The sequence below is a fragment of the Ostrinia nubilalis genome, chromosome 26, assembly GCF_963855985.1.
Source record: "Ostrinia nubilalis chromosome 26, ilOstNubi1.1, whole genome shotgun sequence".
NCBI classification, from domain to species: Eukaryota; Metazoa; Arthropoda; class Insecta; order Lepidoptera; family Crambidae; genus Ostrinia; species Ostrinia nubilalis.
Genome location: NC_087113.1, coordinates 3,692,814 through 3,712,551, shown reverse-complemented (window position 1 = coordinate 3,712,551; position 19,738 = coordinate 3,692,814). Strand labels below are relative to the sequence as shown.

Here is a 19,738-nt window from a genome sequence, read left to right as displayed (position 1 = left end):
TCCCATATTAATGATATCACATTATTTCATTTAATGATTACTTCAGTTAATTGATACAATATCACTTTCAGAAATAAAGCATCTAAGTAGGTTCTTACTCTAATAATTAACAATCATATAAAGTTTAAAAAAGTAAAACAAAAACGGTCAAGTGCGTGTCGCACTCGCGTATAGGGGTTCCGTAACATACTTTTCACTCTTTTATATATTTCTTACAGCACCAAAAGTCGATGAAAGTAAATTAGGTCTGTTTAAAACAACACAAAACTATTTTAAAAAATCCTATGGGCTGAGACGAGCTTTAAACTTATTTCTTGAATTTGCTATTGATTTCAAATAGATAACACGTATGGTGTTATCGATTTGAAAAAAATATTTATACAGACGCATTCTTTTCTTTCTATTTTAAGTACGGAACCCTAAAAATAACAACTTATAGGTAAAATAAATAAAACAAAACCACATGAAATTAAAATAAAAGTAACAAATAAATTATGACGTCATGGAATGTTGAATAAGGCACAAGTGAAAAAGGGCTGTATAACAAAATCTCTCGTTTTGAAAACTAATCTGTAATCTTATTTTAGATTTAATTTTCATAAGCGAATTGAAAATAAAATAGAAACAATGTCAAATTCGTTATTTTGAGCTAGCTAATAGCTTTTTAATTTCTAGATGCAGAATCGTCCCTAAACATTTAAATCCACAGAATTGACACCCAATAGATATTAATTTCTCACTGCCCATATTTAAGTAGAATAAAGTCAGTTTTTTAAGTACTAGTAAATAAAACAGACTATCCACCCAAGTTATTCGCCTTGGGTCACTAAATAATGAATCTTATATTGACGGCATTTGGGCCTAGATTTGCTTGATGCTGCTTGACTGTTCTGCTCTGCCATTAACACCTTTAGGTATAGTGGTAGTATTCTAAAAATGTATAGCAGTTGCACAGAAACGTAACATAATATGATGAACTTTATTGCGAGTGAGTAAGGTTCAAAGTTCCGTAGACTAAGAAGAATTTACGCGTCCTTCTTCGGTTCTTCGATTTGCTGCAGCTCTTCCAACAAGCTCTCGTCGTCGAAGAACTGAGAAGAATCTAGAAATAAAATTATTATTAGCATTAAGAACTGAGCAAAATTTTGTTTGACGACTGTAAGTGATTAACATTTAGTTTAAAATTAATTTAACAAAAATAAAACCACCAAAAAAAGTGCATGGAGAAAAAAATAATACCAATAATACTTTATTTAATTACAAGACTAAATACACTGTTAATCTCAGAATAAATCGTCAGTGTTGACATAAGTATTTCCCATACTGTTTCACTGTCAAGTTTGGTCGAATCGGGCATAAGACAAAATTAAATATGATTGATATTTCAGTCCTGTTTTTTTTAAAAAGCGGTTTATCTTTTGGGCAAATTACTATAATGTGCAGTTATCATCTTATCTCCATTAGATTAGAAGTCTTACCTTCTCTCTCAAGTTTGACTTTTCCCTCGAATCCAAATTTTTTCTTATCGTCTCCGCCATCTTCTGTCTTTATTGTATGACCGAGTTTGCCCTACAAAGAGAAGTAAATAAATAAACAATTCCATTTTTAAGCAACAAATAAAAAGTATAAGTGTAAGTTTTCCCAACAATTGTAAAATAAAATAAATAAAAACCCGAGGCGTAGAACGTTACTAACTCAATTTGGCCAAAATCGGACTTGTGCCGCTATTGCATTCCGTGAGTGAAATGAATTAACAGTACTTGAGTAAGTAATTATTGACAAAAGAAATTTTTTGACTGCTGTCAGCTTTTAAGTCGAGTCCGCACTACGGCTAAACCGCCGAGGTTTTTAACTGCGTGTTTTTATAACCAAGTAACACTAATGCAAGCATCCGCATTGCGGCTTTTTCCCTCGTATACGTTTCAGGCGGTCGCGCGGTTTGGCGGTTTACCGCTTGCGGGAAAAACCGTAGTGCGGTCTCAGCCTTATACAAATAAGTGTAGCTTACACATACCTTGACGAAGTCTGGCAGTCCATCCTGCAGATGATACCAGCTCAAGATGAAGATCATGGACACCACGAAAAGATTTGAACTTATTCCTGTAAAAAAAAAAAACAAGAAAACATTTAATAATCGCTGGTGTGGGTGGCTCAAGAATTCCTCCTAGCAGCAAGTTATTTAGAATTTTATTGCCTTATCATAAAATAACAAAAGTCTAGAACAAGCTGATGCTCAAAAGGCTTAGACATGTGAGGGAGCTCGAAGGATCCGCCAGCAGGATATTATTTTGAATCTTATTGCACCACCAAAATCCAAAAATTATAATTTGCTGACGCTCATAAAACAGTTACAGCTGCCCCGGCATTACGTTATTTTGAATTTTATTGACGAAAAAAGTTGCTCCCTCTGCAAATTCCTTAACAGGACGTTATTTTAAACCAAGATCCAAACATTGCAAAAAATATATTTCGTCACTCACCAACAACCGCAGACAGCTTGGGCCAGTGGAACATGAGATAGCGGAGTCCAGTAAAGTGCGCTTGTATGTGCAACTCACTGGCATACACCTGCGCGTGGCGCGACTGTAACTCGACGTACGCGTCAGTCACTGGCAGGTTCTGTGAAAAAAATATTCATTTATTAGGTTTACTAAAGCTTTAACCACATCAACGCGTGCAGGTCGCCATCGCCGGCGCGGTCATAGGCCAATGACAGGTCGCGCGGAATGTCATGGGTCGCGCGACCTGTCATTGCGATCTGCACGCGTTGGTGTGGTTGAAACTTAAGGGTGAGAAGCACCTGGATAGCCGCGCCAGTTTTTTGTGAGTAAGAGAGCCCTACATAACTCACTTGGTCCCCCCGGATTAGTGGGTATGCAAATTAAGTCTTTGGTTGAATAGTTAATAGTACAGTTTACTCAAATAAATATTATAGCAATAAATGGTTTCTAATTTCAACTAAAATGCATTATGCACAGTCAATTTTAGCCAAAATCAAGTTGATCAACTACTTAACACATTTTTTTTTTCTGGCGCAACTAACACATTATCTAGAACTTTTTAAAATAAAAATTACGTCACCATGCGTGCCATGCGTGTACTTGCCAGTCAAAATAAGTGAACAAATATACTGAGGATTATTTTGTGTTTTTTTTTGTTTTAGTATCATTCATACTTAATCACTCCTTAAAATTGGGTCACATCTTAAAACACCTTGTAAGTTACAATAGTTAAAAACGTGCTCTATTATTAAGTTATTTCAAACATTACGAAATTGGCTTCTATTCCCAATACCACACAGCTCAAATTCCTACCTGATCATCCTCGAATTCGCTGAAAAGTTCCACCTGCAACTGCTGTTTCTCCTCGTTGACGCCAGATAGCAGTAGTGGCGCCATCGTCACGGTGCGCATTATTTGGTGCAGGATGGACCTGCGAGACATGGGGATACTTATGTGGCTGTGATAAAAGCTATTTTACAAAAATAGTGTATGTGCTGTCGAGTCTGTGTATAGTTACTTCTTCCAATTCACGAAGGCGAGTGAGCTTTACACGTGTGCTGGTTCGCTACTGTTCGTTTTTTCAAAAGTTTTGACAGACATTACACTCGTTATGTGTATGTATAATAAGTATGTATTTACAAAAAAAAAGTATTTAAGTATGTTTATTTATATCCGTTGTCTAGTACCCATAGTACAAGCTTTGCTTAGTTTGGGACTAGAAGCGCAGTGTAAAATGTCTAAGGATATTTATTTATGTACACGTACACACACAAGTATAGCTCACTCTCATACAGTTGCAAGAACTATACTGAAGTTGAGCTATTGATTTGGGTGTTTGCTAAATTGCAACAAAATAGCCTGTGTTGTTGTCTAACTGTACAGAGATAAAGTTTGGCAATAAATTATGAGTATTAAAATATATACAGGGTGTTAGGTAAATGGGTATATGAGCCGATACTAGCCCATGTTAACATGGGCATATAAATGGTATGGTGAAGTCAGAAATTTGATATTGTCATTTTATTTTTTTTAATTTTCATACAAAATACATTTTATAAAATCCGATTTGTATGAAAATTAAAATAATTAAAATGAAGATATCCATTTTCTGACTTCACCATACCATTTACATGACCATGTTAACATGGGCTAGTGTCGGCTCATATACCCATATACCTAGCACCCTGTATAAGGTTAAAGGTATCAATAATTTTCAAATAGGGTAAACTGCCAGTCATTGGACACTTAAGAAAGTTATTGGACAGTTGAATAAAATTGCATTTATATTTCAACAACTGAGAGATTCCGACTGATGGAGATAAAAGGGCGATTTTTTTAAGGAATAGTCATTGTATTTGAAGGAATATTCATTTTAAGAAAATTCAAGGGTTGTTTTGTCCAATGACTGGCAGCGTCCAATGACTGTCGGTTTACCCTATGTACCTGCTGAAATAAGGTAAAAGGTATCAATACTTTTCAAAATGTACCTACCTATTTATGGGATACTAATCATAATGATCATACATTTGGTAGGATATAGCGTTTTCGATCTGAGAATTTGAACAGGTAAAGTTACAGGAGTTTTACATCTAAGCTTTACAGAGCGCAAGATATTAATGGCATCATTTGAAAAATGGAACTATTTTCACCATCAATCCCTTATTTTTAAGTGACCCATAAGGTAACACATAACAGGAATTTTGTTTTCATAGATAGGGGTCACTTAGAAGATAGGGATTGATGGTGAAAACGGGCAGTAAATTATAAAAAAAAATATTCTGAACATAATTATTGTCAAGTTTATCTTAAATACTACAAAACATAGTCCCAAGAGGATTTATAAAAATCTATAAAAAAACAAATTCAACTCAAAATTAACAATTCTCTGAAATAAAAAAACATACCTAATTGTTACAAAAAACAAAACTTATCATTGATATTTCTTAAACCTACATTCCTAAACTTAATACTTGTTCATTAAATTACTTTTAAAGTTTAGCTTTGGATTAAACATAATTGTAGCCTACAAGTAATTAATCAAATTAAATTACAATAATCAATATTCTTGAATGATTTCAAATCAACATCAACATTATGAGATCCAAACTTAAAATAAGTAATCATAATTTCACAAAAAACATGTCTTTCATAAGTCAGCCGCATTTGTATTTTTCTGACGTGTCGTGTTTTATGACGTGACGTATCAGAACGGAATCAGTTTCATATTATGTGACACGTCAGAAGCCATCGTAATACCAGAGTAAATACAAATGAGTAGGTCATCTTCATAGAAACGCCCGAGCGCGGTTTGTATGTGAGCGCGCCAATACGTATGCGGCGCGCACGCACACACTGACAACATTCAGGGCACCTCACCGTTAATCCACGCTAAATTTCTATGAAGATGACCATTTGACTCATTTGTGTTTACTCTGGTAATACGACGTAACACTCTATAGACCTAGCGCTTAACTCAATCAGTGATTGAGATATAAGAGTGGCACTGAAGAAGGTTTTTGCGATGTCAAACGTCAGCGAGACTTCTTAATATGCTTTATTCTATCACGCCATAATATGTCAATGTTACCCATTCCGTGTCGCTCTCATACCGCAGATACTGACTGAGTTAAGCCCTTGACCTATTTATGAAACTGATTCCGTTCTGATGCGTCATGATGACACAATGCGTCAGACAAATCTAAATCTGGTTTTACAATAAGAGTACATTTAGTTCTGATTATGATTATTATTGTAAAGTTCACTGTAGTTTTGCTTGATCTTCTTGAATACCTCCGCCATGTTGTTCAAACCCTTTGCCATTATGATCTGCCCTTTAGTAAGCTCGACTTGCAACCGAGCCACATTTTGTATGGAATCCGCAATTATTTCAAGTCCTTCGAGAACCGTTTCCACTTTTTTATTTATGTCTTCATGTGGAAAAGGTACGGTCGGTTCTTGTTTTATTATAATCTTGTCTGTAAATTTAAAACATGTTTTATGAGACAGTGACAATAGGTAAATATTTAAAACATCAATATTAAATTTAAATAAACATTTTATAAAAGATAGAACATCCATGCAAGTTAATATACTAAAAAAAATCTCATGTTTTCCATGGAAAAAAGGGAAATTAAAATTTCATTCAACTCAAACTAACATTATGACACTACAATAAACATGTCCATATAGCTGAAAAAACCAAACTCAGTCATTTTAGATTTATGGACTGAAAAGTTGCAAAAAAAATTATTTAATCTTTAAACAAGACAAAGGTACAGTAAATAAATAATTTATTAGATTACTTTTACTCTAGACGAAGGGAAAACTTACTCTTGCTAGTATTTTTATCCTCAATGGCTTCAATCACAAGAAATTTATCTTTAGCGTTTTTAGGCATCATATTGAACATTCGTATCTCGTAGTCATGCAAGGCCAGCTTGGCCGGCTTTTTAGACATGTTCAGCTGTCGGCGAGCTCGGTTCATCTTAACGGAAAGTTTACTTTTCAACTTTGTCCAGTACTGGAAAACAAAAGAATAGATTACGTTAGAGTACAGGCTTTGTAGCAGGCATTGTGGCAGAGGCAGAGGAGATTCGTAGGAGAGCCAGAGTGACTGACATAGCCCGCAGAATCGCTAAATAAAGTGGCAGTGGGCGGGGCACAAAGCTCGTAGAGCTGATGGCCGTTGGGGCAGGAAAGACGTAGCATGGGCAGGCCTCCCACTAGGAATATTAATGTTAGAAAGAAGTTATTTTCTTACTCATTATTATGTACAGTATTTGATTACTGTATGGACAGTGATGGCATACTAAACTAAGCACAGTGATATCTTATGTTGTTGGAATAGGTGTTATTTTGCAAGAAAAATGTGTCGTCTGATGTGCTATCGTAGTGAAACACGAAGAAACATACCGCTTTGTATTCCTTTACGCCGCGAGCCCTTTGCGTACTTGGGTTCAAGCAGTTGATGTCTCGCATCAGCTCTTTCCATTTAAATTCGCTCTCGAACTGATCGTCAGAGTTCGAGTTGACTCGCCCAAAAGCCAGGTGAGGGTTCGATGCAGCGAAGTTTAGAAAAACATTCAGTTGCTCAGTGGATAGATCGAGGTATGGCGCCATCTTCAATGAAAAACATGTTGTTTCACTCAATTCGTCGTTATAAAAACAGATTAAATAAACATACAAATTGATAGCATAGCATTCAATAAATAATTTATGTATTTGGCTGTTGAACACTTACCTTTTCAATTTGTTAACCGTTGATTGTATTGTAGGCTTGATTTTGGTATAAGTTTATTGAGTGCACTACAAAAACCGCTTCTCGGACACTTTATTGTTTCAATTAGAAGGGCAATGAAGATTTTTCATACATTAAAAAACTTTTCAAGACCTTTTGCAGGTGGATTTGAAATTTTTGCGAAATCGGCGAAAACTTTTGACATTTGTTTTTTTTTTAATCCGTGATCGTGGGTAGACACTTCTCATACAAAAACTAATCTCTATATGTAGCAATTGATATACAACCTTATTCCTTAAGCAATAAAGTGCATTTTGGATTGATTTCACTATAGCAGGGGAACCCGCGGATCAGTACCACCATACTAAAAATAATTGTTGGTGTCCTTATGTTGGTAGTTTTGTTAGTTTGACAAATGAAAAAAAATGTCTGTCAATTGAGTTTGAGTTTTTAACCGGCGAATTGATTCGTGTGAAGTTATTTTCTCAGATTTGGTGCAATATTACTGTAAATAAACTTTTCTGTCGTTTACGTTGAGTTGATTAAGTTCCTCCGTATCGGGCGTGATAAAGTTTGCTGTTCAGTGTTATGTTTTTTGTGAGATAGAGACTCTTTTAAATAAGCTGTGTTTCAACTTCTACAGAAGTTTAAACTCTTATTTACTTTTCTGTTTAATGGGTATGTTATCTACTTACTTGAAATATTAGATCTATTACAAATCTATTTTTCATTAAAAACAACCCTATGTGATGAAAATGTAAATGTACTTTCAAAACTGGTAAATGCATGAACCAGGGCATTGACACTGGTTGGAGAGAAATTATAGGCTTTGTTTAATTAATACCTATTTCATTTTAGGCTTCTACTGATAATGGAGAGTAGAAACAACAAGAAGTGCGTTATTTGTAATAAGAGGCGAAGTCGTGGTGGATCACCCTTACTTTTGAGTAGGTTTCCTCTGGATTCTGACCGGTAAGTTTCTAATAACACTCATTTATTACAAGATAATTTTACTGATTGTGTAAACTTAAAGGCTGGGATTAATATTTTTAATCATACAGTAAATAACCATAACCAATTTTTAATTTGAGTATTTTGTTTCGTACTCTGTAAATGAATTGCATAACAATACTAAAAGAAATTAGTTGATGAATAAATTTCAGTTTGTTATTCTTTTTCTTTTCTAATAGGTATTTCTTATTTCAGTTGTCGAATGTGGGTTAAAAATGCTGGCATAGAAGACTTAGCATATGTACCTATTGAAAAGTTACACCAACTGAAGTTTGTTTGTGGTGGGCACTTCACTCCTGAATCCTTCAATGCCAAAGGAACTCGGCTGAAGAACTCAGCTATTCCAACACTGGAATTGAGCAATCCCATCTTGCCAGATGAAGTTTTGACAGAGTTTCCTCTTCATGTAAAAGACTCCCAATAAAGAAAACCTCAAGACAGGTATGATGATGACTTCAATTATTTTTTTTAAATTTAATTTACTATCTATCAATTTTTCTGAATTATTTAGATGTCTTAATTAATTTTCTTTGGTTTCCAAAACAAACCAACCGAATGCAATTTAACAAGGTTCTTTCTTTGTAACCACAAACATGTGTTGTATGCTTATCAATAAATAATATATAATTTCAATTATTAATTATATCTTTACTTTGTTACAGTTCTTTATGATCATTCATATTGCATTCCAAAGAAGTCAAATCCAGTTGAACGAGGTATGTTTATCTAAAATTATACTAATAATATAAAAAGGAAATATTTAATTGTTTGTTTGTATTTGATTGGCTCCGTAACTCGAAGCCAAGATAGCCTAAAGTGCGGGTTAGAACCCCACAGCTTGAATATTGTAGTAAACCCACTCGTAACACAATTTAGCTTAGAATGTGTGTTGAGTTAGAGGGACTTTAGTAATTTGTGTAATACAAATTCTTCAAAAAAAGTACCGGACCAATTTGAAAAATTTTAGGCAATCTACATTAATTAGCCAGGTCAGCTAGTTTAATATAATATTTATAAGCTAGTAATTTTTAATGTGAGCAAGACATGTACTAGACTGATTGTACCCTAAAGTTGGGTAAGAACATGACATTTTATTACCCAATTCACATTTCATTATCTGCTTTCAGTTCCCCTTACAACTACAACCAAACAACTAAATTCAACATGTTTGGGAGCTGTGGATATACCAGATTCTGGTATTTCTGCGAAAACAACTTTTGAACCTCTTCCTTCTACTTCCAATGCACCAGAACATATGACCTATAAACCCATTACTCATGGTAAGTGTACAAACTAATTATTTACCTTCTAAAATATGCCTTCCCTCAAACTAAAGAATGCCACCCTGGATGCGTTCTGCAGTCTGCAGTCAGGTCAAAATGAACTTATTATGTACAACATTCTAGGTTTCTGTACATTTTATATAAATGCGATTTGACCGTGCGGATACGTACAAAGAACGCAAAGCACACGTGACTGATTGCCTTATCACGACCACTTACAGATTGTCTTGACATACCCGCAGACCGCATCCAGAATGCAGAACATTAAAACCTCTAAATGCCTTTAATTTAATATTATGTCATTGTTATTGAAGAAGGTGGGCCCACGCTTCATATTTTATGAGAAGAGCTATCATTATCCTGTCTTTGCATTTTTTTAAAACTTGATAATGATTGATTGATTTGGAAATAATATGTTTCATAAAACAACAAAATAAATTTTAAACTAATTTGCATATTTATAATATTTCAGATGATAAAAACATTTGCCATCAAGATGCACAGGCAGAAATATTAGTCCACAGTTATAAAAGACCTAAGAAAAACATTGAAATGAAAGGTAAGATAAAACATACCTAATTTAAAAAACTAAGTAAAATTGCTGATTAATTAACCAATATTCAATTCAATTTGCTTTAATGTTGTTTTTTTTACTAATGGAAATGTTTTTATTACAGACACTTCATCAACATTTACAATTAAAGAGAAGAGGCTTTGGCGACAGTTACAAAATGCAAAAAAAACAATAAGGAATATAGCGAAGTCAAGAGTGAATTTAGACAAGTTAGATTCGGAAGTGCTGACATCGTTAGTAAAGGATGTAGTGCAGAATAACAAAAAAAAGTCACAAGGAAAAAGGTGGACTTTAGCCAACAAAATATATGCTTTGGCTATATTTAAACGGTCCCCTAAAGCATACCGCTATATGCAAAAGCTGTTTACGCTACCAAGCACTAAAACGCTCCAAAGGATTTTAAAAAATATACCAATGGAGCCTGGTATAAATAAAAATATAATTGATATGTTAGAGGCAAAAGCATCAAGTATGCCAAAGGAAAATAAATATTGCTCGTTAATATTTGACGAGATGGCGTTAAAGAAACGGATAATTTATAACGAAATTGCTGATAAAGTGGATGGCTACGTGGATTATGGAGAGGGCGAGAACATGGGACGAGAAAAGAAAATTGCAGACCATGCGTTAGTGTTTATGATACAGGGTGCTAAACATAAATACAAACAATATATTGCGCACTATTTTGTGGAAGGCACAATATCAACAGCAAAACTGGCAAAAATTATATCGGACATCATCAAAAAATTAAAAGAAATCGGATTTATGGTTCTAACAACAGTTTGTGATCAGGGATCTACAAATATAGGAGCTCTTAACATGTTAAAAAGAAACTGTGGACAAGGCATAGATAGCAACTTTTTCTCTGTAAATAATGACAAAATTTTTATAATCTATGACATCCCTCACTTGTTCAAATCATTACGAAACAATTTCTTTAAAAGTGGAAATATGTCTTTCGATGGAAAAATTGCACAATGGAGGCATTTGGTAGTTGCAGAAGAACACAACAGAAATTTTTTAAATTTTAAAAAACTGAATAGTACCATTGTAAATCCAACATTCAAAACTAAGATGAGGGTGAAGTATGCTGCGCATGCTCTGAGTAATACCGTGGCAGCTATTTTAAAAATGATGGCATGGAAAGAAGTTTCTGATTGCAATGATACAGCATTTGTGATTGAACAGTTAGATAAACTATTTGATTGTACAAATGGTCCATCATCTTTAAATGACGTAAAGAAAGGGATCCGGGAAAATGTTTCCACATCAAGTAATCACATTGAGTCTTGGACCTTTTATACTGATAAGTTAAAAACCATAAAATTTATAACAGCAGAAAACACGATACTAAAAAATGTTAAATGCGTAAAGGGATATCAAATATCTATCAAATCCTTAAACGATATTTGGGAAAAGTTAAAGAATGAAGGGTTTAAATATATGAACCTTAGACAGTTTAACCAAGACTCTCTGGAAAACTTATTTGGAATCATTAGGCAACACAGTGTAACCAATAGAAATCCCACTATCACTCACTTTACTGCAGCGCTTAAAACAAGCATGGTTACTGGGCTGAAAGTGCCTCATAGCAGAAGTGCTAATTGTGAAGCAGACAACAATAAACATATGCTGGAATATAAAGACATTTTAAAAACTAATTTAAAAACAACAGAAATAAAAATTAATGTTCAAGATTCCACAGACACTGAATTTTATCCTGTGTTGTCTATCCCGGACCCTGAAAACTTAGAACAGCCCATTGAAAATTTGTGTAGCCTTGAAAACCAACCAGTAGTATATGTAAGCGGGTATTTAGCTGCCAAACTATTACAGAACAGTTCTTGTTTAATTTGTGAAGAGTGTTTGAGCATGAAAACTCCTGTTCACAATGATTTGTATGCATATATATCTCTTCGCGAATGGTGGCATGATAAAAAAAGTCTCGTTTATCCAACAATTCAATTATGTACCACCGTAAATGAAGCTAAACAATTTTATCATGACCATATTGCCGACCAGATATATATGGAAAATGTTGGAAAATTCATTTTCTTAATGTTGAGTACAAATTGTAATTTTAGTTGGTTTAAATGTCAACAACATAATAAAGAAATTTATGATAAGATGTTTAAAATATTAAGTTACCTTTTTCTAAGAAAAAGTTGTAAAATCATTAATGACAGCTTCATAAAAAGTGAAAACAATTTTGCTGACAAAAGTAAAAAAGCACAGCAACAAAGCATTGAAAAGTAATCTTGAGGCTGAGGTTCGATCAGCTGATAAGAAAATTAAAGATGTTTATAAATAAAAATCCTATTTTTTCTTAGAAAAAGTTGTGAAAATAAAAGTTTACAAAATTATCATTTCTGTACTTTGTTATAATTTTCAATAATTCCTCATGCCTACAACTGCTATGTCATGTTCAATACTTATTGTAATATACCTATTTTATTTCGAAATAAATAATTTACGTTACAAAACTTCGTTTTACTTACACATAGTATAAAATAAAAATAGTAATCATTAAAATATTGAAGGTTCCTATACTAGATATCGATATGCAATTACAACCCTAGCAAAGTATCGATAATCGATAAGTTATTACGAACGTCACTAATACTGTCAGAAAATAAGGCATTATGTTGGTAGCTCCGCCTGTAGTTTGTGCGGTTGGTAAAGATTTGCGGGTCGTTCTCTAAAATGCATATGTGTGCGTGAGCTCAAAAAATATCTATGGAGTGCCGTCTCTTACTCTTTTATGCTCTTTGCGTGACCGTGATCCTATGAATGACAGATTGAGGAATCGATCATTATACAGTTTAATCGATTTATGTTTTTCTACAGTTAAACAATAAAATAATCTTAATTATTAAGATTTAGTTAAATCTAGTTTAAGGCTTGGTATTTCTGCTAAAGTAGGTATTTCGCGCTGTCAAAATCTGCGCGCGCAATACTTCGCCGAAGACAGCGCGCCAAAGAGCTCTCGCGGCTACACAGTATAGAAATACGCAGTTTAGAAATACGCAGTTGGTTAGGTTAGGTTGACTTCCTTCCGTTCAAGCGTCACACTCACAGCACTTTTTAATACAAATCATATCCAAGTGATACAAATTAAAACAACTTTCAAAATTTTTGGGAATATATTTTAGAATCGAATAAATATAGAATATAACTGCCAAAGTAAACACAGTTCAAAGAGGCGTGGCGTCACCCGACCTTCCGGAAGTTCCGCGCTGGCTAAAAGAATTTCAAGATTACGTCACCCGACCTATCGGTAGATCCTCGGGAGCTTGAGCGATAGGAAAAACATTTTATGATCAGTTACTCGTAGTAGCGATTATTTAGAGCTTGGATAACACAAGTTAACAAAAAAAAACTTTTTTTTGAGTTTGTTATTTAATTGATATTTTCTGATTGTCTACATCTAAAAGTACCTAGAGGCTCTATGTCTATGCATAGCAAATAAAGTTTGCTTTTGTGCATTTTACAATGAAAAAGTTAAAGCTAGTATTTTCGTCGGTCCAGAAATTAAAAAAATAATGGCCAGTGAAGAATTCCCAGAGTTACTGAACGCCCACGAAAAACAATCGTGGCTCAGTCTTAACCCATTTAGACCTACCGTACCCTATGTGGTACGGTATCTTTTTGGAAATATTTTGAAAAACCAAACTGTTGTTATTTTGTAAAAATGATTGTGACAGTAAGCTAAAAGTTATTATTTTACATAAAAATATTTAAAAATACGTTTTAACAAGTGGTTTCGGAAATATTTTTGAAATTTCTAGACAGAAAACAAAAAAAAATGTTTACAATGTATTAAAGAAGGCATATTTCATATTATTTATGGTAAATTATATTATTTATCAATTTTATTTTAAAAAAAATAGAGTGCAATAGATATCATGACTACAAAAACAAATATTGAGATTATTTTTGTACTGTTTTTTCTAGTCTAAAATAGGTGTACCGTATAAGGTACAGTAGGTCTATGCATAAGCAAATCATGCGAGGAAATATAATTTATTTTTTATAATTTTTCTTTGTTTAGGCTAATGATGCTGCACAATATTGCCATAATTCTTGAAAAATTAGATAATTTCAGCAAACATAAAGCAATATTGGTATTTTTCTACTGCTGTCTTGCCAGATGACCACTAATGATGATCGTCATCGATCGATTCAGGCGATAAAGATAATGTCGATGTAAATAATTACCCTCAGAGTTTTCTGCGATGGATTAGCTAATTTTCCATCATCGTATTGTTAAATGCGGTTATTGATAGCAATAAACGTAACAAGTCAGAAGAAGCCAGGCCTTCATCAGCTATCCTCACTAACTTCGGAAAAGGCAGAAAAAAAGAACAAAATGTGGTAAGTGCCACAGAAAACGTCTTAAAAGGTATGCCAAGTGTGATATGTGATATTATTTTTATTTTATATCATACAAAAATAAATAAAAAACTTCTTTGAACAACTAGTATATTTTGCATGCATATAGACCTATTGTACCCTATGTGGTACGGGCTCCCCACGGCCCCCTTTTTATGAATAATTTTTTTAAATATTTTTTTCGTGATTTTTATGCCTTCCTTTGTCAGTTCTTGCTGAAAAATCCATTTTTATTTACAAAATTAATTATCGGTCTAAATGGGTTAAAGCAGTAATCCATGGATTTCTTGGCAATAAAAAAGCTGCAAACTATGTATAAAGATCTAATTTCTAATATGCTTAATAAGTATTTTCAAACACATGGGTTGCAGAATGTCCCTTAAAGTAAATATGCTAGATGCTCACTTAGAAGAGTTTAAAGATAACTTAGGGGCATATTCAGAAGAGCAAGGAGAACGGTTGCATCAAGATGTGATGAATTTCGAACAACGTTATCAAGGACAATATAATGAAAACATGATGGCTGACTACATATTTTGGAGTCTAATTCGTGAAAGTTTCTACGTACACAGAAGAAAAACAAAAAATCTTCATTTTTAAAGCTTCTTTCTGTTTCATTTTAAGTATTTTGACGTTTATCTTTATTGTTCTTTGTAATTAAAAGTGATTAACACATAAATTAAAGTTCTATCTCTTGCTTTCGCATTTGATTGAATTAAAATTATTAGATTTTCTTAAAATTTGAAATTTCGTTCTAGTTGCTACAAAAGCAAACTTTATTAGATAAAAGTATTTTTTCCTAGTTTAGTTAGACGAAATTAATCAAAATCAGCACTACAGAACTCAGACTCAAAAATCGTGTTTACTTGTGTAATAAATTATACCTCGGCATCAAATAAATCGCACCTCCCGCGACAAGCACTTATCAAACGTATGCATCCCCACTTCCCACCAACATTGGTACCATTTGAAAGCCTAGTTCTAAACTTCATTTCATTAAAAGAAAGGTTTTTACCCCAAAAATGTGTCTTTACAAGGATCCAGAGTCACTTCTTCAAAAAATAGGTAGTTACGCTATAGCCATTTTTTATGACTATAAAACTGTTAAGTTGGGATCAATCGCTATCCATCTGTTAAAGAGGACACGTGAGATCTTTATTTGGTTTTATAACCATAAAAATTGGTCTAATTGATCCCAGAGGTGAGCCCAAAGTGAGGTCTATTTTCAAGTCACATTTATGGTATATACCATATGTTAATCATTTATTTAGAAATGAAATGTATTTTTCTTTAAGGATATTTATTGGGCTTTCAAATAACACCAATATTGTTGGGGTACCATAATTGTGTCGGAAGAAAATCTTTAAAGTTCGCGTCGCGGAAGGTGCGGTTTATTTGATGTTGAGTATAGTTGTTGCAATTCACAAAGCTTTGCATGTGGTTAATTACATTAACCAGTACACGCATCAATTTTGTTCAGTCTTTTTGTTTATTAATAGATAAAAATATCAAAATCAAAATCAAAATCAAGAATATTTATTCAGTTTAGACCACAAGTGGCACTTATGAACGTCAATAGAAAATAATAAAAAAAGAAAAGGTAGCCCTTATGGGGCACTTTACATGTCTCCTTATCTTTTGGGCCCTACCAGCGCTTCGAGACAAACATATGGCAAGTGCTGAGAAGAAACGCCGGAACAAACTCAGTCACCACTTATTGCCAGGAATTATCTAACGGTAAGAATAGTCAAATTTAAGTACATCAAATATGTGCAGACTGAACTGACCACGCATCCTTGTCATCAATATAGTCTCGAACCTTGTAGTACCCTTTGGACATAAGGGTATTTTTTATATGTATCTTAAATTTGTTTATTGGCAATTCGACAAGGTTGTGTGGTATTTTGTTAAATATGGTAATACATTTCCCCAAGAATGAATTACCTATCTTATGCAATATATCATACTAAAATTGCATACATATTTGTTTGTATTGGTCTGGGTGTTTTCTTTCCATAATTTATGTATAACGTATGTACGGGGCTCTGTATCGAAAATCACTATGAGCAATAAGCATCACACACGGTTACCTGGAGTGCATTACCAGTCCAGTCTTAAATCCGTTGATATATGCTGCATCTGCCATGTTTTTGGCTAAAAGATTCTTCTATCTTGCAGTTTAGACTTTTATTACAGACCTCAGACAGTATTTTTGGAAAACTTTTACGCATGGTGGAGGAAGGGACGCTCTAGAGACTCAAGTCTAGAAGGAGTCACATGAACTCCAGTTTTAAATCCGTTGACATCTGCTGCATCTGCCATCTTTTTGGCTAGAAGATTCTTCTATCTTACAGCTTAGACCTTTAGCTACAGACCTTAGACAGTATTTTTTATTATTTATTTGTGTCAGTGTGCTCTTCTAAAGAGTGTAAGACGATTGTATGTAGGTACTATTAAAATGTAATTTTAACTCATTGGTTTTGTCTCATATTTGAGGAATGTACTATGTATCATGAGTAGAGTCTTCGTTTAAAAGGATGCAAACGATTTAAATTTCAATAGGTAGACAAAATTGATAATTTTTAATTATCAAAAATTTAAGCTTTCTCCAGTAACACTGATATTATTATACTGTGACTCATCAAAGTCATCATTGTCAAAAATATTGACAAATCGCGAACTGTCACGGCCAAAAAACTGACACGCGTCCGTCCTCCGTAAGCGCCACCGCGCGACTGATTGAGATTGTCCAAGCCGTCATGGACGATTTTTTCCACATTTTTTAACATAGTAACTAAATAAGACGCAATATAAAAATTTCATCCGTTAAAAGCCCTCAAGTTATTTCTGAACTTTAGTTTAGTATAAGATTTAGAATCTCAAATCGCTTATTTTAAAAATAAAACCATAAATAGAAAACGAATAGAGGTAACTTTGGGAATTTATTCTATCGAGTCAACTTCATCAAATCGTGTTTCCATCCGTTAATAGCCCTAGAAAATATCCTCAACTATGCCCAATAAAAATCTTAGCCTTTAATTTTACTGTTTAGTACCTCAAAAATGAAAAATGAAAACCTCATTTTCGCCATTTTCTCTGCTACCCGGCCTTAATAAGATTTTTACCTATGCCTGAGCATTGCCGATCTGCACGAAGACGATACGAGGACTCCGCCCTTTGCTCTCATTTGTGTGCACACCATGAACATACCTGCAATAAATGAAAAATAGTTTTTACTTCCTTGTAATAAGGTTCGAATTTATTTAAAAAATATCAACGTTCCTTTTTCCGTGTTGTTTCTGATAATGAATGATCAACAGAAACTTAGCGCGCGTAATTATGTTGCTGTCGCGCTCGCACACTCACTGCGGGCGCCCGTTCGCACAGTCGCGACAGCAATATAATTACGCGCGAGCGATAAGGATGGGTAGCTTGTGGTCATTGGACAAAATTCTAGGTGCTCACGGACCAGACTTTTACACGGGAAAAATCAAAAGGAACCTTGATATTTATTGAATGATCATTCAGAGATCCCTGGGTCTCAGGTTCAATTTCCGGCCGCGTCAATATTTTCAAATAACTTTTGGTGTGTGATTCAGCCTCAAATAAAAATAAGAACTTTTATTAACATTAAATTAATAAGTATGTCTCCACTGTAGGAGCACAATCCTTTAATCCTTTTTAATTGACTATTTAGGAATAGTTTACATATTTTAGCCATATTTCTCATTGAAATGTAAAACCTGTACCTAAATCCTTATTAATTTGTGTTTCCGGCATCTCCAGTATAAGTTTGATGCGATAAGGCTGAGCAGCCATCAGCATGTGACTTCGCTTCGTAAGCTGGACGTGGGCCGATGGGAACGAACATATCCCCATCTGTTCATCGCACGATCTGTAATACCGACATAAACAGCCTTAAAAAGTCCTTAAACAGTTGTTGAACAGGTGTATAGTTAAACCATGTTTAAGGAGTAAATAACACTATGCACCAGCGGGTGCGGGGTATACCATACAGATTCTTGAGTATAGCGATACTCAAGAATCTGTATGGTATACCTACAACAAATTACCCTATATTGCAGATATCTTTGTGAGTATAGAGAGAAAGAGTGAGTTATGTGGATAATTAACTCATTTTTCCATAAAGTTAAAAATGGTGTGAAATATAGTTCCATTTTGAGGCAGTAATAATTGAATAATTAGCCACTATAACTTCAAAACTTTAGTAACCATTATTTTTTAAAGATAAAAATAATGGAAAATTTAAACTATGTGTTATATTCAAGCAAATTGAATTGGAAAACGTTTAGATTATTTATTCAATAAATTATACTTACTTGAATTGCAAATGCACAGGCCTGACATGTGTAACGTTGGGCATATATGTGTAATAAAACACAACATACATAAACACAGATATCCACACTATTGCCGACAGAAAAACTGAGATCACCCCCGCTCTATAGAGCAGTTCCTTCGCGCTACTGATCCCCTCATCTGTCTTCTTTTTATACCCCAAATACTGTCGCAAAACGAACACTTCTACCGGAGTACGCACAAAGTCTCTAAAAACCCTAAACGGGTTTAAATAATTTACCAAAGCCATACTTTCCCACTTGCCTAGATAACCAGTAACTAACCGGTCAAGGAAACGGATCTAAATCGTTTCGGGGGTAGATAATGCACTGAAATAAGAGATAAACTAAAGTCCAAAGATAACTTCAGCGAAACTTCGAAGAACTTGCTACGACGCCATTTAAAAATTTGGTGAGACTTAAAAATAACTTTTTATAGATGTTTCGATGTTAATTAATGCAGAATCAGTTAGTGTTTGTATTTATTTTCGTTTTAATTGGTGTGAAATTGAATGTAAACATTGTTTTTAGAGGAAAAATGAAGGTCAATGACACTTTGACATTGACAGCTGCTATCATCATAAACCAAAGACAAATTGGGGTCCAATTCCATGTACAATCATTCGACTGAAACCTCCACAGTTGAAACCTATATCTTATACAGCTCGAAGTCGATTACAATTTGAGATTTAAACAAAAAGAAGGCAAAATTAAATAAAATGTTATCTCGAGTGACTTTGTACGTAAATAGATCGACAGATCACCAGGCTCGTCGGCTAACCAATGAGGATCAGTACTGTTGTAGAAAATTCAATAAAACTAGTATCTACGTTAATCTTTAAGACATAAGAAAGATATATCTTTTTGAATTATCCAAATCG

At 33.9% G+C, this 19,738-nt stretch overlaps 2 protein-coding genes and 1 long non-coding RNA gene across 3 annotated transcripts; 1 reads left to right on the top strand and 2 right to left on the bottom strand.

The window, feature by feature from the left end:
* Positions 1-341: 341 nt before the first annotated feature.
* Positions 342-19,369, bottom strand: LOC135084472 (seipin). Its single transcript, XM_063979256.1, has 8 exons — positions 18,840-19,369; positions 18,249-18,394; positions 17,625-17,709; positions 3,315-3,432; positions 2,481-2,619; positions 2,015-2,100; positions 1,479-1,569; positions 342-1,102 (listed from the first exon to the last, which is right to left on the bottom strand). Exons 1-8 carry the CDS (start codon positions 19,106-19,108, stop codon positions 1,026-1,028), a joined length of 1,011 nt encoding a protein of 336 aa, XP_063835326.1. The 5' UTR covers positions 19,109-19,369; the 3' UTR covers positions 342-1,025.
* On the bottom strand, positions 4,217-7,319 carry LOC135084479 (uncharacterized). Its single transcript, XM_063979266.1, has 4 exons — positions 7,243-7,319; positions 6,915-7,121; positions 6,333-6,522; positions 4,217-5,977 (listed from the first exon to the last, which is right to left on the bottom strand). The coding sequence occupies exons 2-4, from the start codon at positions 7,119-7,121 to the stop codon at positions 5,730-5,732; spliced, it is 645 nt and encodes a 214-aa protein (XP_063835336.1). The 5' UTR covers positions 7,243-7,319; the 3' UTR covers positions 4,217-5,729.
* LOC135084494 (uncharacterized) lies at positions 8,909-12,517 on the top strand. Its single transcript, XR_010259859.1, has 4 exons — positions 8,909-8,966; positions 9,378-9,530; positions 10,006-10,092; positions 10,211-12,517. It is a non-coding gene; the product is annotated as an uncharacterized LOC135084494 (long non-coding RNA).
* Positions 19,370-19,738: the final 369 nt, after the last annotated feature.